The sequence below is a fragment of the Megalops cyprinoides genome, chromosome 18 (genome assembly GCF_013368585.1).
Source record: "Megalops cyprinoides isolate fMegCyp1 chromosome 18, fMegCyp1.pri, whole genome shotgun sequence".
Taxonomy (NCBI): Eukaryota; Metazoa; Chordata; class Actinopteri; order Elopiformes; family Megalopidae; genus Megalops; species Megalops cyprinoides.
In genome coordinates this window covers 14,268,538-14,294,945 of record NC_050600.1, presented here as the reverse complement: position 1 = coordinate 14,294,945, position 26,408 = coordinate 14,268,538, and the positions used below count along the sequence as shown (strand labels likewise).

General features: G+C 41.8%; 1 protein-coding gene across 2 annotated transcripts in view; it reads left to right on the top strand.

Annotated features, from left to right (window-relative positions):
* The window catches only part of LOC118792867 (storkhead-box protein 2-like), a 57,616-nt gene that overhangs the window by 3,747 nt on the left and 27,461 nt on the right, over positions 1–26,408 (top strand). The window contains exon 1 of one of the 2 annotated variants that reach the window (XM_036550693.1): positions 15,595–16,030. The exons of the other annotated variant lie outside the window; for it this stretch is intronic. Coding sequence (XP_036406586.1) covers positions 15,865–16,030 — 166 coding nt within the window. The 5' untranslated portion in view covers positions 15,595–15,864. Of the gene's footprint in view, positions 1–15,594; positions 16,031–26,408 lie in introns of those variants that run through there. 2 annotated transcript variants of the gene reach the window in all.

The window sequence follows — 26,408 nt, the reverse complement described above, 5'->3', positions numbered from 1 at the left end:
GTTCACTGGCTAGAGCTACAGTTACCATTTTGTTGTTTTTTCAGATGGATAAAGTCATACAAGGCAAGAACATTCCCTCAAGGAAGGAAATTGCTGGCAGGATCAGGACAGTAGTGTTGTCAAACAAACCCCCATCCTGTGTGTTTCTTTTCAATAAAAGGAAAGGGAGGGAAACACAGCAGTCAACGGATGATTTGGACTTCACTTTTTTCTGAGTACTTCAAAGCAAATAAAAAGGGCAATTGTGGAAATCAGCCACAGAGCTGAGGGGTTACATTAAGTCAGTGGCTTTTTATTTTTTTCTCACTAGTTGTAGTTCATGAGCTTTTTATCCAATCTATAAATGTATAAAGGAAATTATACACTGTTTGAAGCTTTCCTCATGGAAGTGTCCCATTCATGAAGTTTTCATAGATGTGCAATATCACTTTTTTAATTCATTTTTTTGTGTGTGTGCAACTGTGCTTGTATGTGTATGAATATGTGTGTGTGCGTGCGTGCATGCAAGTGTGTGTGTATGTGTGTTTGTGTCTGTGTGTGTTTTTGTGTGTGTGAAATGAAAAAAATTATTGGTCACAACTGTAAAATATGGGTCCTTTTAAGTAAAGCGAAAAGTGTCCACCATTTTTGAATTGTTACTGTTGTGTATTTGCCCTTACCGCCTCCACCCGTCCTCTGTGTTCACGTGAGATTCAAGATGCTGTGTAAGGAACAGCGGCTCTGCACCACTTCTGCCTTTTTAGTGAATCCCAGTGAAAGCTGTGGGGCTGCTGGCTGTGCAGGTGGATTCCGTTCCCTTGCTGTCACCCCCACGCATAAATCAGCAGCCCCTCTCAGGGACCTGTCTCCCAGCCTCCTGCCTTGCAATCAGGAGCGCACCGGTTTCCCAACTGCTCTCCCCCCGGTGTGAGCGCTTGCCTATTTCTCACCACACTGGGCAGTATTTAATTAGTTCAGCTATGTGTGTCTCCATTCTAATGTCAGGCAGATTTATGTTCCCTCTCTTCTGTTTGTCAGGGTAGAGATGATGTATGTTTCATACAATAATCCCAGCTGGTTTAGAATTCATTGTGTTATGGATGCTACAACAGAGCAGTTTGGCTGGTGCTTGAATGTCTTTCTGATCTTACCAGGAGAACTGCATTACCTCATTGGGATTAATGCATTCTGGTACTAAAACACTGAAAACAATTAGGTTAGACTTTGGAATCCAAAGACAAGGCGAGACAAAGGTAAACATACCTATCTTTATCGAATAGTTCAAAGCCCACAGCAGTGACCTGGTGCCTACTGAAAAGAAAGTATGCAGCAGGGTGTAAGTTTAGTAGTCGTTGATTTTAATTTGTAGTAATGATATGTGTGTTATGTAGGAAATCATAGTGCATAACAGTGAAGCAGTGTTTGTTTTTGTCAAAGACAAACAGACATATTGTATATGAAACTGACAAAGACAATGTGTGAAATCCCTCAGATTGGTTAATTGAAAAATTGTTGCACTAGTGGCATAGCTGATGGAAGTAGTGATTATTTGACTTGACCAAAGATCCTACCTTAAACTCAACTTGTTATATTACAGTACACTTGCCTGCAGATTGTGATGAGAGGGTTAAGTACCTACTTCATTTAAGGTGCATCCTCTTATGGGAGTTACCGCTCACGGTCACCATGACTGGAATCTCTTTACTGCTTGTTTAGCAGTCACAGTTTTGTATTGATTATTAACATCTAGTTAAAATAAATCTTTTTGATATCTAGGAGTATTTACAACAGTAAGGAAGGGACATTTACAGGAGTAACTGGGTGGTGTAGGTATCCTTTTGCTTGATCTGTTTAGCTATGGAATGTATCCTTTTTTGTCTTGTCATTTTAAAAAGAAATATTAATCTATCTGAGGACTTCTGCAGTAAACCAGCACTATTTCTGTAAGTGAATTTCTCTGTGGGGGGAAAAAAAAAAAGTTTATAAAATTATGGGGCTTATCTTTTTTTGGCTATGAATATGGTATAATGCTGCCCTCTGGCGGTGGAAGGAAAAACATGACATAGAAAGTTGTCATGACTTAATAAGACATTTATAGGAACCAGGAAGACCTAGGATGTTCTGTGGGCTACTTCTGTCCTGAAATGTGTTTGATATGCAAGCAGCAAACGGTTCGGTGTCCAAAACGGTTGCAAATTTAAAGCCCTGTCATTTGCTAGTGTTGGTCTTTGTTTTATGGCTTTATCTACTCTGTTGCATTTCCAGTTTTCCAGGGATTTTCTGAATGTATGGAAGAACTGGTAAAAAAAAAAAAAAAAAAAAACATAAAGAAGAGAGGAAACCATGATTGGAACTTGGAACACGCATGTTGTCCATCAGCCTCTTTGAGTTGTGAGCAACATCCATTCTCTTATCAGATTGCAAAGTTGCCTCAGCTTGCTGGAAGACAGCAGCTCACAGCTGTATCGAGGAACAGAAGTGAACTATTTCCCTCCCCGAGCGCTTTCCAGCACCTATAAGCAGAACGAATGAGACGACACTCATTCCTAAGTGTACTACTTTGTTCCCAGCTCTGGTTCCTCCCTGCAGACAAACTGTCTGCAGCTACAGGCCTCTCCTTTGCCAGCAGCACAACAGAACAGACAGGACTGCTGTTCTCACATCAGTTAGCTTGTCTCTCTTAGCTAAATTTCAAAAGGCCAGAGGGGGAAAACATTGCAATCATGCCTTACAAAACTTGGGGCCTTGTTCTGCAGTCCTTAAGCAATTACTGTGCAGGTGTCTGAATGTTATGACTTACTGCTGTTTAGAGGGCATAGGTCATGTCTCTGCGATGTGGTATGTTCTCTCAGTACTGAGGGACCCTGATAGCCCCCCCCCCCCCAATCTCCTCAAAAAAATACACACAGCAACCACACAAGCACACCCCATAGCCCTATGGTAAGGATGGTAAGTAGCTGGGGACACTTGAGCATTGAGTAGTAAGTAGATGAGCGGAGCAGTCAGAGCAGGCTAATACTCAAGCTGACGCTGATGCAGTTAGGATGAAGCTATCTGGCTAGCTTGGGCTTAGAATTTAGAATTGTGTGGAGAAAAAAGATTGAATATCATCATTTCACACTCTGTATGTCCCAGCCCGGCTGAATCTCTGAGTGAGAGTAATCACTTTAAATGTTTTATTTGATGTGACTGCTCTCTTTCACCAAATATCAAACAGACATAATGCACTTGTAATTGACTAATAAAATTACAGACAGATCATGCAATAGACAGCTGTGACAGCAATTCAGAACAACATGTGCCAGCTTAAGTAAGTCATCCATGTTTTCAAGACCGACAAGTCATTTGAATAGGTTTTAGCACATTATTGCTCATCAGACTTCTAACAGAGGGCACTATGAGAATGTATGACTGTCTCACTGCCTAGACCATACTGTATGTTTATGGCTGCCATGTGCAGTATATTGTTTGATGTGGGAATGCTCACTTAGGTTGTGTCTTTCCCAGATTTCCTGTCTGAAAATGTTGTTTCTGTTCTTTCTGATATTGCAGCACAATCTCCTTCATTTTAATTTTTCTTTACTGTTTTATCCAGGATAGGATATTTTCCCTTTTTCTTTGATAAAATTTGTTTGACTTTGTGATAATTCAACTGTTTGGATTTGAGATTACAATTTCTATGTGTCAGGGGTGGGGGGTTGAGGTTGTTGTGGGATAACCATAGCAAGTAAAACAAGATATGGGGTTGTCTTACCAACATGTAGCATCTCTATTAATGCTACGTGTAGTAAAATAAAGTGATGTAGCCCACTCTTTTACCACTAGAGGGGGTGTAATAGCAGGTTTCACCATTATTTCTGCACCAGTGGGTCGGAGTAAGAATAGAGGGATGTTGAAGATTTTGAATGTTTTGTTCATGGATTAAGAAGTATTTTAGCCTGTACACCCTGAGTAGTTTAAAAATAGTTGATTATGTATTCTCCACCAAAGCATAGTAATCTGGTTTCCTATTGGCTTAGTACTGTGGGTTCATATTAATTTCTTGTGTAATTGTCGCTCTATATGTTTACTCAAAGAGCTAAAGAAATTAACTACAATGTAACAGATAACCACAAGTATTATTAGTTTTCCTTGACCCACTCTGGAATTAAAAAGAAGTAATGTTCAGGCACCTTCTTCTAAAGTTATTTTGATTATATTTTCTAATTTGTTTTGCTCTTGTTTGGCCTTGCGGAGAAAGCTTTGCATTTGACAACACCCGTAAATTTCTGCAAGCACTACGCATCATTATTGCAATATTCCTTCTGCTATGGCTCTTTGTGACTTATGCCACTTGTATCTTTAGTGTGATTGTTTAGTTTTCTCTTTATTATATGCATGTCTTAACATATGCTAACCTTTGGTGACATATCCCAGAGTGCTAATTCACTCATGAGATTACTTACATGCCATGTCACCACACAGCTATTCAAACATTATGTTGATTGCGGGCACATTGAATAAATATTACCACATGGGCCTCAGATTCGGATAAGGGTAATTTCCTTCTAGTGTATGATATCATGCATGCAGCTGACAAGGGGTGAACTGAGAACAATCAAAATGCAGTCCTTACTGTGGAGCAAACGCGCATCTATTTGCACATTTAAGTATATTGAATTGGATTGCAAAGGCGAGTGATGTCAGCCCCTCAGTCCTGTGTGGCATTGTACACACTTATTGACTTAATTTGATACCATTCAGGCAATGACATGCTGTGCCAGTTCCCAGAGAAAACATCCAATGCTGCATGTGTTACATTTGATTACAGGTGTGCTTCACACTCATGTTGACTTGGCTTGCATTGCTGACACACGAGTATGGTGTGCTAGGTACAGATGGTCTCCCCTATTTGAATGCAAGTGCATGTATGCACAAATCTGAAATGAATGAGAAGCCAGCATAGTGTGAATGAAGGGCTCATCGGAGAGGCTGAGACCGGTTGTACACGGGGTCTCTGAACAATGTGCCACGGTGATATGCCAATTTTGACAGCCAGTGAAAGTATCCATAACAAATTTTAATTAAAGGCAAACCTGCCAGGGAGGGAAGTGCGTGTGCAGGCAAACTTTGCCATTTAGGTGTCAGACTTGCCTCACAGGGCTGAAAGACGCAGGGGAAAAACATCTTTAAAATGTGTGAATTGGAGGAATTATAAGGACATGCTGTTGGCGTTTGCCTTTTTCGGAGCAGAGGAACAATGAGAAGAATTGTTGTGAGATTAGTTTTAAATGGCAGTGGATATTCCATAGGTGTGCTGAACTGGCTTGGGGGGGAAATGAAGTTTAAGCATGGTTAAGGTGTTAAAGGTTATAGTACATTGCTGTTACTTCTGTTGCTTCACTTTTTGTAGTAAAAAAAAAAAAAGATTTTAAGAGGAATTTTCCTTTGGAGACTGGAACAGAGACGATGTCATTCCTTCACATTCGCCAGTCAGTGCTGGCGTCGGAGTCAGTATCAGGATATTGTTTTCTTTTCGCCAGTCAAGTAGCCTGCAAGATTCTACAGTTATGTTGCTCATTGCAGGTTCCATATTCTGTTAATGCCATACAGCAGGAATCATTTGTGGTGCCTTTTCCATGCTGCCATTAAGGTTTGTCTTGTAAGATTCTGAGGAATGTCAAGTAATTTCTCCTGTCTTGAAAAAGCAACAGTTTATCTACTACACACACACTTGTCTCACACTCACACTGTCACACTTGTGACACTCAAAAATTGCCCCTCGAAGATTATCATCATGAGATTGTAGTGGTGCGTGCTGCAAAGCTGGCCCTGGTCATCTTTCATTGGTGGGCACTGCATGTTGAAGTGCAAAGTGAAATGGCCTTATTAAATCGGGAGAGTCCATGGTGATTTGGTATGCTCTTTTTTTCTGAGCGATTTCAGTTGGTTTCCTTCCATGTAAAAGCTGTATTTGAAAGAAGCGGTAGGCTGGAATAATGGGTGCATTGACATGCAGTGTTTCTGGAACCGTGCGTAAAGTTGGGAAAAGTCCACTGAATATCCTGGCACAAACTCCAGTAGGGATAATTCCATGTGACCCTGATGGTGAATGGCTCTGCATAGCCATGCAGAATGAAATATAGGATAATATGCACTCTGGGGCCGATCCCAGAAAGACCGTGCTCTTTTTTTCTCTTTTTCTTTTCTTTTTAAGCCTCAGATCCAGGGTGGTCCCTCATCAACTTGCATTTACACAGATTAAACTGCAGCCCAGGGCAGGCTTTTCAAACAAATTCAAACAAATTAATCCCAGAATGGAGAACTGATCACTTAGTATTGGCTAGTCCAGTTCAACGCTCGTGTAAAGAACCTATAATGGAAGAATTTCTCATTTGGACCAGCTTTTCCAGTTGCAAAGGAACAGTCTGCCCCAGTCAAACCTGTAGAAGTGACCTTTATAATGGGAATCATATGATATCAACAGGAATGAAGAAAATAGTGATTACATCAGTGTCCCGCATTTAAACAATTACAGTGTATGTTATTTTTAGATGAGATAGATTTTTGAGTCATTTCCAATGTAAAGTATGTGGTTTTAATTATAAAATTGCCTAACTGTTGTGGAAATGAGTAGTACCATAGGAAACAGTGTACAGAGTATTTTATAATGGATTAGGGTTAAATTCAGTAAGGGTTACAGTCAGAGTTAGGGCTAGGGTTAGGATGACTAACCCCATATGACTGTCTGATTAGAAGAAAACTGGTTGCACCGAATACTGCCCCCCAGATAAGGCCCACAGTTATTCAAGCAAATGACAAATCTGAAGAATCAAAGCACCACATACTTGAGCAAACATCACCACCAAGTGTATGTGTATTTTACATTGCACAAACTGCTGCACAGAGTAAATGGGAGAAACAAGTAATACAGTTAAAACTAGACTTGCAAAACACATGTACAACATACACATATACTTTTCTCTTCTTATGTGAGATTAGGCTGTCACAACTCAAGAAAATTTATCCATGAAAGCAGGTTTGTATGATATAGGTCCTCACCTTTATAAATATGGGTTGTAAAGTCAATGTTATATCTTAAAGGCAAGTGCAGGGTGGTATCCCCCAATATTCACTAGCATTATGTCTGTAGAAGATAGAACAATACTAATACCGCAACAAATCGCTATTGCTCTGATGATGACAGTATCACAGCTGCTCCTGTTAGGTTTGCTTCATGGTCCACAGATAAGCAGCTGGACAAATAGGGAGAGTGTATTTGCTGTTGGTCTTGATGGGTGCAGTCGCCCACTCCCACAGAATGTGTGGGAGTGATTACTTTGGAGTGGAGTGATTACTTTATGCACTAGACACTCCTCCAACCAATACAATGGTCAGGGCTTGGCCACTTTAAGCTGTAGATCGGGTTTTTTCACATCCGTGAGTGCCTGGTTCTGGGAAGGTGAGCATCTAACTCTTTAGTCAGAAGAAACAAAGCACTTAACAAAGTGTTAAGTGACAAATAGAGTTTTACTTCAGGTTCTTTTTTTTTGGGGAAATTAACGTTTGGTGAAAATAAAGCAAAATGTCAACATGAACACTTTATCATGTGCAAGCCTTATTGTTAACACATCTCGTATATTGTAAAAAAATATTTCAAAACATGGTTCTGGTTGCTTTCCAGCTAAACAGTTTGGGTGATTGAATCCTCTTTAACAAGCCTTAAGTGAGTGTTAATAACAATTGTTTCACAGGAGTGTTTTCTTGGTTTTGTTCACTCAGTTTTTTTTCAGCTGTCATTACATCACACCTTTTGCTGCAAGTGTGTAATGGAGCATGGTTTACATACTCACAGAAGACAGTCACAAATCTAATTTTGTGCCATCCATGGTGACTGCCCTGCTAAGAACATTGCATTCATGACAAAAGTAGTTTTCCACCGATCTCCTGAATTGCTTTTTTAACACGTGTCTGCATCTTCAGGACTGTTTGTAAAGAAGGAGTCTAATATTCAAGATCACACCTAGGCTATTTCTACTTTCTTTTTCTTTCTGAACTTATTTGACATTTGGGGAAGCAAGAAGCAGTATGTTGGCATTTCAGATCCACTGGTTTGCTCAGAGCTCTCACTGAAATGTGCAGTAGTAGCTCATAGGAGGTATTTCATAACAATTGTGTGATGTAGTAGAGAATAGGTCAAACATGGGTCTCTGAAATGCTCCATAGTCTGTCAGTAGAAATTCTAGTGCATTAGGGCATCAGTTAAGGTTTGGCAAATTTAGTCTGTAACATTATTTGTAGATTATTGTCGGAAAAAGCCTTGGAGGTCACAGGACAAGGTAGTTGTGGGCTATGAGGTTCAGCTGTGATGGCGGTGTAACTGTAGGATAGACAACGATGTGCCGTTCAACAAAGACCATTCAGTATGATAAAGGTTGGAGACAGTGATGATTTTCTATGGCAATGTTGAGCAACAGTAGTTTATATATTTTTAAGATTCTCAACAAACAAATTTCACTCATAAGACCCATTAGGGAGATCATTTTGTATTCTACCTCGAACTGCCAGACCACCATGCAATGTAATGTATGATTTGCTGTCGATATAGCTACTTGTTAATAAAGATATCCCATTACCTCAGCCCCTGTGCAGTAAAAAGGGTATCTTCTTGATTGCTTCTCTGTAACTAGGATTTCAGTCAATTTCATATGAAGGATTCTCTTTGAAAGGGCTACATGGAAGAGTGCACTAATGAAGGGGTGACTGAACATGAGCTTCCCTTAGCAGTAGGCGTTTGTGCTTGAACTCTTCTTTGTGCTCACAGAGCTTTCCAATATTTATGTGATACTGAGCAAAGAGTGACCTTTTATGTAGTGAGACCAAATTACAGATGTATTACAGAGTATATGCTGGGTGAACAATGAACTCTTGAATGAAGTCTGTGTGTCTGTTGCTAAGGCATGGAACAGATCTTCTTAACCATTTCTTTACAAAACCAAATACCCACAGGTCACAGGAATACTCAGTTCATGGCATTCATTCATTCTGAGCAACCTCTGAAAGTTTTTTTTTTTTTTTTTTTTTTTTTAAGAAAAAAAAAATTTCAGATCAGAAAAATATCTTTAGCCACCTCTAACACCTGCCTATGGGCATTTCTGGAAAATGAGGACTTTCTGATGGATGAAACATATGGATGAAATGACACATTTAATGGAGAGTGAATATGCAAATAATGAAATATGCTGCAGAGTTTTAATTTATTTGTGTATTCACTCTCCATGAAACAATACTGTAGATTTTTTATAGCAGGCACTGGTTGAGTACTTTTTGCAGCAGTATAACTAAAAAAAGGAGGTGGAGTGATAAAATATGATTGTATATGTTCTGTATTCAATTTAACTGAAGTGCCCTTTATTTCACGATAAACCTCAATTATATACATTCCATGTCACATCATGCACATGTTTTAAATGGATCCTTCCTCTTTTAAAGATGTTTCTGGTCAACAGAAATCTCTTTCCATATTGTATACTCCTCTGTTGACGGCAAGTTGTAGCTGTAAAGGAAGTCAGACTTAAGTGTTCACTTTCTTCATAAAACAGTTGATTATCAAATCCAAACAACAGCTGGCCACACTGACTGCAAGTCCAGACTGTTGGATGTCTGTTGCTTTTATGCGTAATCATGCAGCCGACAACAAAACCACCGAGAAAATAAGTAATTGTTCCCACAGCGTTATCAGAAAAAGAGTGGGGAGTTCTGGAATTCTCTGATTTAAATTGATAGAGCAGCCAGTTTGGCAAGCACTTCACTAGAAGGGTCTCGGGTGCAAGGCCAAGACAAGCCATGACATGCTTTGAGGGCATCCTTGATAGCTGAACCAACTAAAAGTCTTCTAATCATTTTCTGTGGTTTAGAAGGGCCTAAAAGTGACACTTCCATGAAGGTAGGCCAGCTTGATGACTGCTACAAGAGTGTTTTACTGTGTTGAAAGGTCTGATAATTTAGATGTGATGTAGCATTTAGATGCTATGTAGCTGTGGTCAAACAGCCGTTTCTCTCACCTTCTTCTGCAGGGAGATAACAGAGGTCACATGTTGTGTGTCTTGTTTGGTACATCTAAACCAGGATTGCAGGTGAATGGCTATTATTCTTCTGATACATGTAGTTTGAACTGGGGCAAATGAAGGGGAAATTGTGGCACCAGTCCAAGATCAGACCATCAGTTCTGCTCCCTCGTGGACTTTAAAGGCTTTGATTTTACCCCTTAAGAATGACAACGACGGCAGACATCATGATAGGAAGGGGCTGAAATAACAAACCCATTTTAAATGTCAAAGGCTAGGCTTTTGTGAGTATGCCTTTGTGTGTGTGTGTGTGTGTGTGTGTATGTGTGTGTGTGTGAGAGAGAGAGAGAGAGAGAGAGAGCGAGAGAGCAAGAGAGGATAGAGTATGCTTTGTATCTTGTATTTTTTTTTGGACAGACTGCAACACAGTAATAACATAGTCAGAGATATCTAAGATGTTGCGCTTAAGCACGTTGAGTGATGATGTTGACTTTTGTACATTATATATGTCTGTTAATGACTCAGTCTTGTCTGATTGTCTCATTATAGTGAGATGTTCCTTCATGTCAGTGACATGTGTTAGATTCATGGTAGATAATTATGCTTGGGGATTCATATGGATGGAATTAGTTGCAGTTTTTCCATATCAAACCAAATCATAGACAGCCACAGTGCTATGAGAATTCAATACTATGAGCACTGCAGTCCAACAATTCCAGGCCTATTGATGGGTGTTATTTTGATAAATGTTTGGAATCCATTTATAGATCCCTCTGTGCAGTATAGAGATTTAAATTCCTCATTAAATGATTGCGAAGGACTTGGGACTGAAACCACCAAGTCATGGCTTGGTACCACTCAGCATCTACTGTATATTTACTTCACTGAAGCCCATAATTACTTCTTGTTTACAGAAATTGACGTTTGGTAGGAAGAGCGCGGTCATTGGGCCATTGTGGCCGGGTGTGGGCTGGGAGCGGTTAGCCACCGAGACTTCATGAGCTCCCAAATTCCTGCGTGCCCGGGCCGCTGTTATTACAGTTGGGCTTACCTTTAATGGACTGGCAGTGTGCAGATAGAGAACCCCGTGCTCTTTCGGTTCATGGCTTTTGAAACTGGTATGACTGAACTGACACATGAACCGGAGAATGTGAAATCATTTAAGTGCCAAGCGAGCGCTGCGGCCATTGGGATCTCTTTATACGGGAGCGCAGAGGGGACTTGGTTTGGCCAGCACACTCTGAGCTCTCTCTGGCAGCAGGAAATGGAATTTTAAAGCAAATTTGCAAGTTTCACTGGCAACAGTGATATGCTATTTTGTATGGGGATAAGAGAGGTCCTATGAGGGGGGTCGGGGTGGTGGTGGTATTAACTGATAATTCAGAGCATATTTTGTTCAGCCCCTGAGGAGATCTTCACCGCCTCCCGAAGGACTATGTGCTTTTAGATTCCCAGACAAAAAAGTTGAAGTCATCCAGATAATGTGCAAACTAGTGTGCTAGGGCAGAATTACCCTCACAGGGACCCGGCCCTCTTTTCTGTAGAGTGCAGAGGTGGGGAGGGGCACCAGGGGAGTGGGAGGTGGTCCCTAGGGAGCTTTTTGGGCGGCCCCCAACCTGCTTGGGCTGCACAGGGTCATATGGCCGGCTTTGTCTGTGAGTAGAAGCATGTGTGCTATGGTTCTGCATTCCTGTCATCGCTGGCAGCTTTGACATAACACTGCCTGAAATATGAGCTGAAACTAACTTAAGCGACACCGAGGTCCAACCCAGAGATTACCACTGTGAACCCACCGGTTCGAGCAGCCAAAAAAAAAAAAGGGGGGGGAGGCCAAAATATGGTGTGAGGAATACTAACCATTCGGAAACTGCAGGGCATGAAATCACAGGAGAAATGCAACAGGGTGTAGTGTAGGAGAACCAGGCTGGCAGAGAGCCCCCAGAGCACTGCTCGTGCTGATGGATACGTTCAATGGTAGTGTAGGAAAACCACAGGGTTTCCGAAATATGCATCTGAGGTGAAAGGAGCACACTCATGCGCTTTGTGCAATAGTCCCCTACTGCCTCATGTCCCTCTTCGGTAAGTGACTGGTGAGTGACTGGTGAAGCCGCACACTTGTGCTGCACATAGTGAAGCAGCGAAGTCAAACTGGTTATAGACAATGCCTCTAAACCCCTCAACATGAGCTGACAATGCTTTGGGCATAACAAATATTGTATATAGCCAAATTATATTTGCTTATTGGCTTCTCACAAAATTTGCTAATTTAAGGCTAAGTTATATTTAAGGGTGGATGTTAGAGCATATTTATTGTAAACCTTAAACAAGCTGACACAGCCTCTTATCTGCTTTGTGGTGCATTATCTTTAATATGGGAACTCTCAGTTGACTGAAAACCCCAGTCAGGCAGCCATAGAACTCCCACGGAGTTGGATGGAGCTCTTTCCCGAGCTGACACCGCCACGGTCGTATATTCTGCCTGCAGACACATTAACAGCCTACAGGAGGTTTAATGAGGTGTTTGTTAGTTATTTTCATGCTGGTTGAATAAACACATTTCCATTTTACGAGTGGATGGGAGAGAGATCTTTTTCAAGCGTGTTGAAATATATGGTTCACCGTAATGCTCCAAGTCTCAGGCTCAGTAAGCACAGACCGCCTTTGAAATTGCATATTGAATCATTGCCAATATAATGAAATTTTTAAATACACTTTTGCTATTTATGCTATGCTATGATGTTTACGGTCAAATGTTTTATTTCTGTGGTTTCTGAAAGGGCTGCCACACTCTGGACAGGTAGCATTTGTTCTCTTTTTTAATTTTGTGCTTTTTGTAATGTCATAAAACTGGTTTTAAACAGGTTCTCACAACCACAGAGCGTAAGGGTATATGATTGCATATGCCAAGTAGATTTTTTGATAAAATGGACGCAGAGCAGAGGTAGCTCCATATGAATGACACATGCAGTGAATTTGACATTCAACAGCAGTGCTGGTTGTACTCTTGTCTGGGTCTAAATGTGTTTCATAGCAAGGAACTGCCCCTCTCATCTGCTTCTCTGTTTAGCTTCAGTTAATGAGGACTGCTTACTCAGAACATATGAGAAAATCCAAGAATATTTTGCATACATGAGCGCAGGGTGAAACCAAGTTTAAGTACTCAGAATTCATTTTGGCTGTCTTACTTAATGTCAGACATTTCTTTGCCTCTGTTACAACCAACAATGGTCATGTTTTAATTGATGACAGTAGTAGTTATTGTAATGGCACAGCGCTACCATGATGATTGTAATGATAATACATCTGTTTGCCTTTAGTAGATTGGAAAAATATTCTTAATCTCACTGGAAATCTAAGAAAATTTTTTGTTTTGTACTTTAGAAATTCTTGTCCCTGGGTTTGGCTTCTTGCTCTTAAAATAGGCTATGGATGATCACTCAGCTTTGTCCTCCCTCTGTTTAGCCTTTAACCAGTGCAGAATGGAGGGTACCCCAAAGCCCTGAAAAAAAGACACATTTTTGTTAAACTGTTAACCCATTGTCAGGGGGAGAATTGGTGGGAAAGCGCGGGTGAGATGGTCTACATTATAATGCGCCACTGAACTCTGACCTCTCCCTCATTGAAAAAACATTATGCCTTGATGTTCTCCTCTAGTGAATCCAGCTGGGCAAAACCAGAAACCATGCATTTGACTCAAGGTAGTGGAATGAAACTTGTGCACTATCACAGAGGTTTTGTACCAATTACTTCTGCAAGCACTACAGACTAAAATATAAAAATGGACAAAGTGACAAAAACTGTTGTGCCTCCCAAGTTTTTTTTTTTTAGTGTGATTAGTGTGGAAGCTGTACTCTGTGCACTCCCTCTTCTCCCCCTTTCACCCAGCCTATTCCCTGTGTAGCACTCAATAAATAATTTAGTGTTTGACCAGCACTGGAACTGGTGATTTCCCCTTTCCCCCAGTCTGGTGGGCCGTTGTCAGGGAGTGATTGGCTGTAAGGAGTGGAGCAGCTGTGGAGAGAGGCTCGGTCCAGGGAGCAGGGTTAGTGTGCTGCTTGCTGAGAGGACTCCGCTCTGCCTCCCGCGTCCCCGCTCCCGCTGTCGTGGAAGGATCCCTTTAATTACCTTCCAGAGGATTCCTGCCGCAGCTGTTCCCTGCGCTGACCCGCTTGGGGAATCGGACCGCGCGTACGACGCAGAGACGAGGAGGAGGGAGGGAGGAGGGGGGAACAGAGGGAGGGAAAAAAAAAGAGAGAGAGAAAGAGGGGGAGCTCACAAAGGAGAGCGAGCGGCAGCACTGTGTCTTTGCCAGAGCAGCCAGAGTAGATAAGGGCTTTTTCTTTTATTTCCCCCCCCTCCCCGAGCAGGAGACGCCAAGGCAGTTACTAAAAATTGTGCGGCTTTGTATGTAAATATACCGGCGGCTTCTCATAGGCTGGGCTGGGCGCCAGGGGATTGAGCGAGCCTAAGGGTGTTTTACAGTAGAATGCAAAGCCTGACTGGATCAGGGACGTCTAACGTAAGACCGCTCCTCCATTAGCAGGGGACACGGGGAGGCTAACTGTCTTCCTGCCCCCTTTCTCTCGCACCAAGCGCCGCATCTGCAGGCAGGGGAAGCCATTGAGGCGAACGCAGCAGCGGCAGCCCAGCGAGGCAGCAGCAGCAGCAGCAGCAGCAGCAGAGAGCCGGAGAGCAGGGAGACGCTCCCACGCCGTGGCTGCAGGAGCGGAGTGCAGCGAGGGAGAGGAAAAAAACACCCAGCCGCAGCTCCGGGTACCGCAGGAATAACCAGTTTCCTAGGACGCGTGTAGCCTCCGTCTTTTGTTTCACGTTTCTGTGTCACACACGCTCCTCGCTCTGGGTTTCTGCCTCACTCGCCCTCACACACGCACACACGCTTGCGTACACCCTCGCACAGCCGACACACGCACGCACGGGCTCTCACACACACACGCACACACACACACACACATACACACACACACCCTTTATGAAGGTGTGCGAAGCAGCAGCCGAGGAGCCACTCATTGGAGATTGCCTTGTGATGAATGTGTCTTTACACAGCGGGCTTTATTGATTCCCTGACAGGATTTTGGCCAGTGAAGAAGAGGATCTTTTTTTTTTACCCGCTCCCTTTCCGTCCCGCTGCCGTTTGGGCGATGGAGGCTCATCTCCGATCCCAGGAAGACGACGTCTGACACTGGCTCTCCCTCTGGGTTTTAGGTCAAACCCAAAGGCCGTGGGTTTTCTAATTTGTTTGGGCCTTTTGTGTTTGCGGCTCACAGTTGGCTAAGCGCTCCCGTGCTGAATTGAGCTATTGTTTGAATCCCGGGGTCTTTCACGCTGCAAATCTCTGGCCCCCCAACACCTCCTCCTACTTCATCCAACCAAACCATCCCCCCCCCCCCCATTCCTCCCCTACCTCCCCTCTCGTTCTTCCCTTGCACCCCCCACCCCCCACCCCCCACGGCTGAGAAGCTACACTATGTGCTTCTCCTCTGCACGTGAATCTGGAAGCTATAAGCCGGGACTGACCGCAAACGCAGTGTAATGCATTGTGGGATGTGTGTAAAATTGGATCAGCCGAGGAAAAGGAAGGGGACCCAAAGTCATCTCAGTCTGGATCGGAGGCAGTCGCAGCAACCAGCGGTACTTGCGTGTCTGTTGTGTCTGTGAGCGTGTGTGCGGCGCGTGTATGTGAGCGAGACAGAGCAGAGAGCGGGAGGAGAGCTAGCCATGTCTCCCGTCTGATCTCCGCGGGCACTCGGAGCGCAGAGCTGTGGGGCCCGGCTGATGCAGGGAAGGGATTAAGCCGCAGGTAGCCCCCCGCGCTGTCACGATGAAGAAGACGCGGAGCACCAACCTGCGCCGGGCTTGGCCTAGCTCCGATTTCTCCGACCGGGCCTCAGAGCGCACCAGGTCTCGCAGCGAGAAGGACTACCGTCTCCACAAACACCTCCCTCCACCGTTCATCTCCCAGTCACCTCGAGGATACATGACATCAGGTTTGTGTTGATATTCAGCTTGCTTGGGGGAGCCAGGGGTTGGTTGGAGGTGGGGGATGTTGTAGCATGATAAGGAGGGGGGCCTTTTTGATTGTAGCTAACAAAAGCGTATATGTCTGGTATCTCGTGGAGTAAAGATATTAAGGAAATACTGGCATTGATGTGTGTTAAATCAGTCCTTATGAACAATGCAAAAAAAAAACAGAGACAGCCACCATTTTGGTCCCCAGCAAGTTTGCCAGCACAAAATTTCAACATGGTGTTTGTGCATATTGTCAATAAATTGGAATCAGTGCACGAGACAAAACAAACGTCGGCAGGCTCTCTGATCCCGGCTCTGTGGTGTGTCCAACCCCCCCCCCCCCCAGAATCCTTTCTCCACTCGTCATTAGCCGGAGCAGTCAGGCAGAAGGCGCTCCGTAGTCCGAGTTAATAGATATCAGCTGGTTAATGACAAGGTGTGGGGTGTGCTGGTAAAAGTGGGGGTACGGTGCGACCGGCCGAGAGGAGCAGCCTGGCCTTTCTTTTTGTGCGCTGGAGCTGAGAGACGGGATTCGGGGCTGAGCGAGGTGGCCCGGGGAGGGTCGGGGACACTGTTCCGTAGGTGCTGTTAGAAAAACCATACGCCATGTGTCATTGCTTGAAGAACACCTAGCTCGTTTTATAGGCCACGCTTACGATGAGAGGGGGGTTTTTATTTACGTTGTTCGCTGTCTCACCTCGGCTCTCCCAGGTCTCCTCTGACTTCATCCTCCCTCCTCCCTCTTTCCTCCAATACTGTCAATGTGACTACAAGAAGGGTTTTTGAGAAGACTGGTTTCTATGAATTTAAAAATGCACTGTATGTATATGCAAATATCTCATACTATGGAAGTAAGACATGCAAATGCAACAGCCAAACAACTAGTCAGACTTGAAGTGACATTGTGCAATGTGAGTATGGTTTGAATGGTTTGAGCTACGGGGGTGGTTAATGTGATTGGTATGATTGATATGATTTTTTTGTAAAACAATGCAGTAAAAATAACCTGTCATAATTTTGGACACTCATCATTCGGACACTCATCATGTCTCTGAAGGGGCTCATCATATGCTCTTTAGGGCTACATGGGCATGAGGGTCACACCTTTTAGCTCAGTTTTGGGGTTTGCGTGAGGGTCCTGCTGTGCTGTGATGAGAGAAACTGTGTCATTTCAGGCCTGAGTGTCTGACACCTTCACAAGGCTACTCCGTGAGGTTTAGCAGCACAGTCCTGTTCCGTCTGTACTTTCTTCTTTATACTTGTACAGGCAAATCTGATCAAATGAAGATATCACATACATTCTATGTAAAATGTGCACCATATAATGTATAAACTGAATATATATCTGAAATGTTGTTTTAAGAAGTTTATGGAGTTGTTAAGACTGAATCTATTTTGTTGCACAGTCATTGCAAATTGTTGTTAATGTCTAGTTAATGTCTTCTTATAGCTGGAATGCAGGCTGACCACCATCTGTGTTGCCCTCTTTCCAATGTTACCCCCTGTTTCAATCCTGAAGTCTCTTGGTCCAAGAGAAGCCCCTTCAAATGGCAACAGAACAGAATCTTTTCTTAACTACTTTCAGTAATATTTTGACAGAGCCGCCAAGTGTAGCATGTGATGCATCTTTTTTCTTTGAGCCAAAATTATTGATCATTGAATTATGATTTGCACATCCTATCAGAGGAAACATACATTTTGCATACCGGCTGTACCACAGGATGACCCAATAAACAAGATCCAATTGTTTTCTGTGGCATCAAAAGCCCTCATTAAAAACCATGGTTCTTCATTAGCATTATTAATGAGAGAGACAGAAGGCCTGTGTCCTAGTTTGATTAGTGTTCGGCAGCAAGCCTTGCCAGTGTAGCCAGTCAAAGGGCAGCCCTCCTCCACAGTTTCCTTTCAGATGGGAATTAGCGCCACTGCGGTCTGTAAACTGGCAGAGTACCTCTCCACACTTGGCCAAAGTTCTGCTTGTTTCACAGGTAATTTTTAAGTGCGCTGAACATGAATGGTGGTTGAATCACAGCCTGATGGTGGGCGAGGGCTAAAGTAGCTTCCTCTGTCTTCGGGCTGAAATGTATGCAAGAATGGTTGAGAATGGGGACAATCAGTTTACTTAGGCAGAGAAAGGAAATGCAGAATATTTTAAGCTTGAAGGAGCCCAAAGACAGGGCCTGAATGGTGGCACAGTGAGGGCCGCCAAGGGCTGCATTGGTTCAAGGCCTCTTCACGTTTCCTAGCAACATCTGAGGTCAAGGGTTAAATGATGTGGCTGTTGTTGAAGATGAATTTAAATTGGCATACAAAGACTTCACTGAAAATAAATGACTGGAGACAAAAAAGACACCCATTTGAGTGCAGTTAGCTAGTTTGAGGTTTTCCCTCCATGTTAGTGAAAAAGTGATTGAAAGCCAATGCAAATGATATCCAGGCATTGTGACAGAATGGCTAACAATATATTTGTAATAGTATCATTAGTAGTGCACAGCTTAATTTGTGAATGAATATCCTCATTGTGACAATGTTTTGGCCCCCAGCATCATAATTATAGTGATGACATTTTTTGCAAAAGCAATTTTAAAAATGCAGTCAGCTAGTATTAGTATTTAGTATGTGTCAAAATTTCGGCATAAATACATTCATTCACTGAATGGCTGGTTTGTTAGTGGTAATTCAGCTTTTCGGATACTTCAAGTGAAAGTATGTTTCAAAAATGTCACACATCATACAGCGAGTTCATGATGTTGAATATTTGACTTTTATTGTAGGAGTTAATGTACACTGAATGCAAACTCAGTACATTGTATTAGTATACAGTAACACAAGTTAGGCATTAAAAATGGAATTATATTCACATCTTTCATTGAAAGCAGCTGTTCAACCAATGGCTTATTGGCATTGTACCACTGGCAAGTAATTTATTGTATTTAACCATCACTAAGTCAGCTCCATCAGACTGCCCAAGTAGCTCAAATTCCAATAGCTCAGCCCAATGCTATGTCCTGTTCACGGAATTAATGATTAGTGCATTGAAAGTTCAAGAGTAAGACATCCTCGGACCATAACTGAGCAAACACTAAGAATTCTGTTATGGGCTCCTTTTACTTTACTTAAAATACTTTTGCAAGTGACGTAAGACAGAGCATTACATGCAGATTTAAGCAATGCTACATGCTTTACTCTTACTACTCTTATTACTTTAAGTATTTTATATTTAAATATTAAGTAATATTATACTTATTACTTTTCTGTTCAGGTAGGTCTTGTTTTGTTTTTAGTTGTATGTATCTGGCAATATTGCATGGAATCTGAAAAAAAAAAAAGAAAAATTCCTGCTGAAGATCAACATCAGTTCATCACTGGTGATTCAGGTGAAAGATTTATATTGTCAAAATATAAGACTATTGAATTGTGTAAATATTCCATATTGCAAATTATTTTCCTGCCATCATTGAGCTTTACATTACTGGAACTGGTCTTCAGCAGCTTGACACCTGAACTCTTAAGCCAATCTGGGAAGGAACACTGTGTGGGTAGTTTGTCTCCATAGTGATTAGTGGTCTCTGATTAAGGTCTTTTCATTTTCTACTGGTGGTATTCCAATCAAGTCAACTTTTCATTCACGGTTTGCTCAGTTGTTTTCAATGATTCCATTTACTATGATCTCCTCATTCCGATTACTATAGCAGTTTCACACATTTCGCCATGGTGACTGGAAACAAGTAACCTTTTCCTAATGATAACCATGAATTTCAGTCACATGTTTCTCTGGAAAATATACAAAATGAATAATCAGTATCCAACGAATGAAGGGTAAACACAGTGGAGAAAAAAAACATGAATGCTGTGAAAGTATAAGTGTAGGCAGCTTAAATCAGTTATGTTGGTGTAGTTAGCTGTTGCAAATGTAATTGCAGCATGAGGTTGCAACAAGCTGACTAGATGATTTTTATTAGTTTTCAACACAGTTATGGTTCATTTAATTTCCTAACCTGACAAGCAGACTCATTAATACATGAAACTCACTCTTTGAAAATCACTCTATTCCATAAACAATCTAACTGTAGCAAGCTAATTGCTAATTGCTGGCTGCCATCTCCAGATGCCTTTGCCTGATGGTGTCATTTTAAGAAATCATGACATCATACCTAAGTGTCACATTCTGAACACAGATCATCTCGCTGAAGCATACTGACAATTTTGTCAGTATGTTGCTTTTCGGTCTGGACCTGTAAACTGGACCAACACAGGTCATATGTGGTGTCTGCCTGTTATGTGTGAACGGCCCCAGAGTGCGTGGCAGCTTTATTTTTAGAGCAGTAGTGGTTTATTAGTAGCAGAGTGAGCCAGCTGGTTGTGGACGGAGCTTGACTGCTGTAATGTTCCCTGGTACGGGACCCCGTCAGCTGGCAGGACAGTGGTGCGAGCACAATCAGCAGCATTGTTTGGAGATAAACACTGGAGGCTTTGAAGACCAGGTCCAGGGCTTCAGCTTAGCATGATCCTTTGGTAAATCTTATCAAAGCAATTATGCCTTTCTTTCATGGTTTGTTACACAGACCTTGCGTGCAAAAAGGAAGTAGTATTGCTGAGGCCCTTTGGATGTTTCCTCCCTCCGCATGCTGCACTGGACTTTCCCATTAGCTGAGGGGCCCTTAGGGTCTGTATGAGGCCACTTAACTGTGTGATTGTCCATACCTCAAAAGCTGGGCATTTGAATTAAAAAAGGGAAACAGCATGGGCCTTGTCAGGTAGATGTATTTGTTCGGTTTACATAAGCGAGTGCAAGCATTTGGAAAAGCTTTTTGCACTGGCTTGTTTACAGAAGAAGTCCAATTTTCTGCGCTATACATGTCAGGTATTCAGTTGACCCTCTGCTGGACATGGCATCTGCAATTAGAAATGTTTATGCGTTGGACTCATCAGTCAAAGTGGCTTCTATTAACATCCAAACGGACAGGCATCTGATTGAAACCAGAGCCTGAGTCTGTTCACTGTTAGGGCAGGTGAGGTTACCACAATAGATGAAACTGTCAGAGATCGGGAACACAAATGGTGAACAAGGATTTCTCTCCAGGCTGATATTGATTGATGTATGTTTTGGTCTTGTAATTCTTTCATGAGGACCACCCACTCATTTCAGATCTCATTCTGTGGGCTGTAAGAAGTAAAAGTCACATGGCAGGTAGTTGTACTATTTTTTACAGGATTGTACTGTAGAGGTTTGCTTTTTAATGTCATCCCTCATGCAAGATGCCATCACAGATCGTTGGGATAATGCTGAGTGCACATCTCAGGAATGTTTTGTGTCACTTTATTTATTTATTTTTTTCACATAGTGAATTTTTGTTGTGTTCAAAGTTGCACTAGCAGAAGCACAGAACAGCAAACCCTTTCCATTGACTTTGCATTGAGTATCTCAATTCCCAAGGTAAATTCAAACAAACACCAGAAATGGTCAGACAGTAACCTGTCAAATGTGAAGGCTTCAAATTTTTTTTTACCATTTTCCTATTTTCCCGAACTCCCATTCTCATTTCACCATTTAATGTGCTATTATGAAATGTTAGGCTGCCATTTGGTGAAGACAGAATTGAGGATGCTCATTGCGTGGTTCTTTCTCAGCCAGACGAACAAGGCAAAACACCACATTTATTTACTGATTTTTTTGGGTGGATCATGTGATCAATCCGTTGAAAAAGCAATTGCATCGGCATGCAGACACAACATAGGATGCACACACAGCATCATGTGTCTCAGAAGATATTGTATATATGTAGTTTCTCCCAATGTTCCTTTTGTAGTTAAAAACCCATCCCCAAAAAACATGTCTCCCCTCTACACTTATGCAAAGAAGCAGCGTTTGCCCTCATCCCACCCCAGGGCAAGTCACATGGTCCCTAATCACAAAACCTCTATATTTAGGAGCAACACTCAGCAGCACTGTATGTGTGCATTGTGTTCCTGGTACACTAGCCTCCCTTCCCTACGTGAAGATGTGTGTGGGATTGTGGGAAATGACATGGCCCCCACTGCTTGTTCACCTCTGCACACAGGTGTTCTGCAGCCTCTCCTCTCCTTATTTGAACTCTTTTCCCTCTCTGCCATAATCCTTTTCAATTTGTCTACTCATTTTCACTGTTTGGCTGCCAAAGGAAATCTTTCTAAGACGAAGTCAGGCTTTCTTGTCGTAAATTCCTCTTGGAAAGGAGAGATCATTTTAGCGCAAAACTTACCAGGAAACTGTATCACTCTTACTCAGTGAGCTGGATGATTTCTTGCATATTGTTTGTTATCTTACCTGTCTATCTTTCAGCGTAAAGCTGTACAGACATACTACAAAGGCTTTTGTGGAACTGGTCCCAGAGTGAGCTCGCATTAACAAAAGTGGACAAGGGTTTTACAAAGGAGAACATTTCAGTTCCTTTGTGTGTGGACTGATGCTGATTTTAGTGCATATTTTCTCTGTTACCAAAACAGCTTTTTTGCCTTTATCTCCCATACAGAACCGATATAGCCATAGAGACAGTTTTTTTTCCAGTGTCCTGTCAGAAAGGAATGGCTCTCCTAATCTTGTGAAGAGTTTATGGGACCTTCTTCTTAGTGTTAGTCTTATTTCAGATTGTGTGTGGAAGTTTGGGGAATCAAAGCACATTACAAAAAATGGAAAAGTCTGAGTATAGGAAAAGATCACTGGGGATTGGGACTGGGTAAAGGATTTTGTATATGTACTTCTGTATATGTGCAGTTCAGAAATGGACTAAAAAACTTTAACTGTGTTTGAACAGCTATGGTTTTTTATGCCTAGTAATATATGTGATGAGCCATTGTAAAACAGTGACAGAAGCAGTAGTGTAGTTGTGGTGGTCGTAATAACAGTAGCACAGTAGGAGCAGTTGTGCAGTTTGTACAGCAGTAATACTTTATGTAAAAGCAGTACTGAAACAGCAGTAACAGCATTTAATTAGAGGCTGTAGCACAGTGCGTGAGAGTGCCTCTCTTCTGATCAGCTGTTGGATCACCCAACCGCTAAAAAGAAGCCTGTAAGACCCTGTGGATCTCTGAGCCACACACACACATGCACACACACACACACACTCCCTCATACACATTCAATCCCTCTCTCTCTCTCCCCACACACTGCACGGGCTAAAAATAATCACCCACGTTCTGGATATCCCAGATGCTGACATCACTGACACTGCCCTGCAGGATTTACGGCGGATGATTGAAAAAATGGGAAATGTGACCACGTGCTGTACTACACTGCACAGCACAGGTCACAAAGACAGCAGGCGGCCATCTTTAAAACATCACTACAGCTGGAGATCCCTTAGCTGGCATCTATCTGCTACAACACAGGATGTGATCATAGTGGTGCTGCATCTAACAGGGTATTGTACTGTGTTTATTCGCTAAAAGGTCCCGGAATGCAACAAAACTTTTTCTAATATATGAAAAGTAAATAACAACATGGATAAAATGAATAGGCTAATTAATGTGCACTGTGAAAGATGCAAGGAGTATTGAACAGAGTATGCTTAATGACTTACCATTGTTACTGTCAAATTTGAGTTTCTTTAGGGCAGGGGTCCTTAACCTGAGATCCATGGACCCCTAAGGGGTCTCCGCTTCAGGGAGTCCATGAACTGTGCACAAAAGATTATTCTTTCTCAGATTTCCTTCCTGTTACTTTGAAAATATCTCATGTAAAAAAAAAATATTTTTATGCCAAATTATGTTATTAAGGGATTATTACACTCCAAACAAGTGTATGTGGTGTGGGATGCTACTGAACAGATAATGTAAAATCATTGTGGTCACCATGTTATGACGTCTAGAATAGTATTGAATAGGAATTAAAGAAAACATATCTCATGAGGAAATAGTGTTTACAGTGCAATATAAAGAAGTCAAGGTTGGTGTGTGACCGGTAGCTGATTAGGCAGATCCATAGATTTAATGACAACCAATAGGTATGTTTTGTACACACAGTTGGGCTTAGCGTATTAGTTTTATTTGTGTGCATTAGTTACTGCTTTCCATACAAATTAACATCACAGTGTTTGTATGTAAATTACGTGTTTATGTGCATTTTTATGGGGAAGGGGTCCATAGCTTTCATCAGATTCTCAAAGGAGTCTATGACCCAAAAAAGTAAAGAACCAGTGCTTTAGGGTCTTCAGATTTCTGGGGCTCTTCATCTTGAAAAAGCAAGGCATATTGATCGTCTGTTATGCACGAACATTCCACAGCGCTGGGCTTGATCTATGCTCTACACGTTCATTGAAGTAAAGAAGCTTCATTGAAACACATGACAATAAACAATTCCCTTTTCTGCAAACATCTGCATGTCTGGGCAGGTAACATCTATAGCCATCTGCTAGGAAAAACACATATACATGAAGTCAGTGAACACATTTACATGAATTAACATGAAGACAATAATGAAAATTTAAGATGTGCAATGTAAATGTATAGAAATACGTTTTGTGTGTAACTATGTTAACACTTACATGTTAAATCAGGTGTTCATTGATTGAATCAAGACATTTGACAAAGTAGAGGAGAAGATGGGATTCAGGTGTGAGGTGGAACGGCAGGCTTTAAGTCTGCTGGGAGTCATTATTCAGGATCAAATATCTAAATTCAGTACAGATGTGTATGCATTGGCATTGTGTTGGCTACAACTGCAGGTCCCTGTGTGGTGCCTGGTTAAATAAGAGCTTGCCTCAGTGCGGCTTGCTGAGGAGGAAGCAGCAGGAGTCAATTTGAAGATCTATCATCGGAGCAGAAGTGGGAGTTGGAGCAGGGAGAGGAAGGGTTCCAGGCTTTATGTCTGGGAAGAGTCCTGTGGATTTTAGTAGAATATGTTTACATGAGGATATTCAATTACACATGGCCTACAAAGCCAAGGCCTTTGTAAACTTATTTTGTGACAGCTTTTATTTTTTGATATACATTCTGTTATTCCTTATCGGCATGGTTCTTGTTATATGCAGTACCAGTTTGGTACATAGAGAGAATAGTTCTCTAATTGTTCAAAATTCCACTGTTTTCCTCATCAATGGTTGCATAATTTCAGTTTGCTGCAAACACACACATACACACAGACCCCAGTACTGTGCATTAGGGCTGGGCGATATGGACCAAAAATCATTTCTCTGTATTTTTAGGCTGAATGGCGATACACGATATATATATCTCAGTATTTTCTACAAAGCGGGCTAAATGTTCAGTTGTAAGTCAAAGCCACATGTGAGGTGTCACAAGCACTTTTATTAAAACAGACTGTGATCAAAACAAAATGCAAAGACAGGGTTTCCTTCCCTGTTTGAAAATATACAGCTGCAAAACTGCAAAATTATATAAAATAAATAGCCTATATTAAAAAAAATAGGCCTATCTCTGAGAATGCTCCTTCAGTTGTTTTCAACAACAATAACAGATTGATTAAAATAGAGTACAATTACTGGTTTTCCTTTCCTGCTTAACAAAACACACAGCTGTGCAAATAACAATAATAATGTAAACAGAACAAAAATAACAACAGGCCTTCCCTGTTTGGAAATATACAGCTGCACAATATATCAACATGTAAATGAAAAAATATATAAAATAAATAACCTATATTAAATACAAATAGGTTTATGTTGGTAGCACATTATGATAAGGTGTTTCAGACTATCGAAATATGCTACCTGTAGGTTTATGTTGGTAGCATTTTCTAATAAAGTATTTCAGACTATCGATGTTCAATCTTATGCTACAGTTGTTAAATTTGTGTTTTTTCTCAACATGGTAATATCAATCACCAGAACATACTGACGGTTTTCTTGATTGATTTCAAATCACAAAATTAGTCATCCATGTTGTACACTAAAAAATACAAATTATACTATTTAAATTTGACTCCTTTAAATAGTGATACTACATGCAAGGTATTGTCATATGGGCTACATAACCACTGCATTTAAACTTTTAAAATACAGCATACCAGAAGAATTTTGTTGACTCAATGGCAAGTAAATTTGCTTCGTTAGCTGTCAGTCAAGTGAAATGAAATGTAATCTTTAAACTGTAAACTGTAATCTTTAAACTGTGCGTCTTGTTACACCTATATTTTCTCTTAGGCTGATGGGTTTCTGAAGCGACATTTTGATCCAGACGCTCCCTCAAACCCTGTCCCGGTGGGCACCTGGTCCGTTACATGGTCAGATCCAGGCTGCACTGGAAGCGCAGGCCGTTCCCTTCCAGGGCATGAGGCTCTCCCTCTGAACTGGATTTATGTGGGTCCACTGTCCTGTGACTGCCCCTATCACTAACACCAGTGAGCAGAGGCACAGTCAG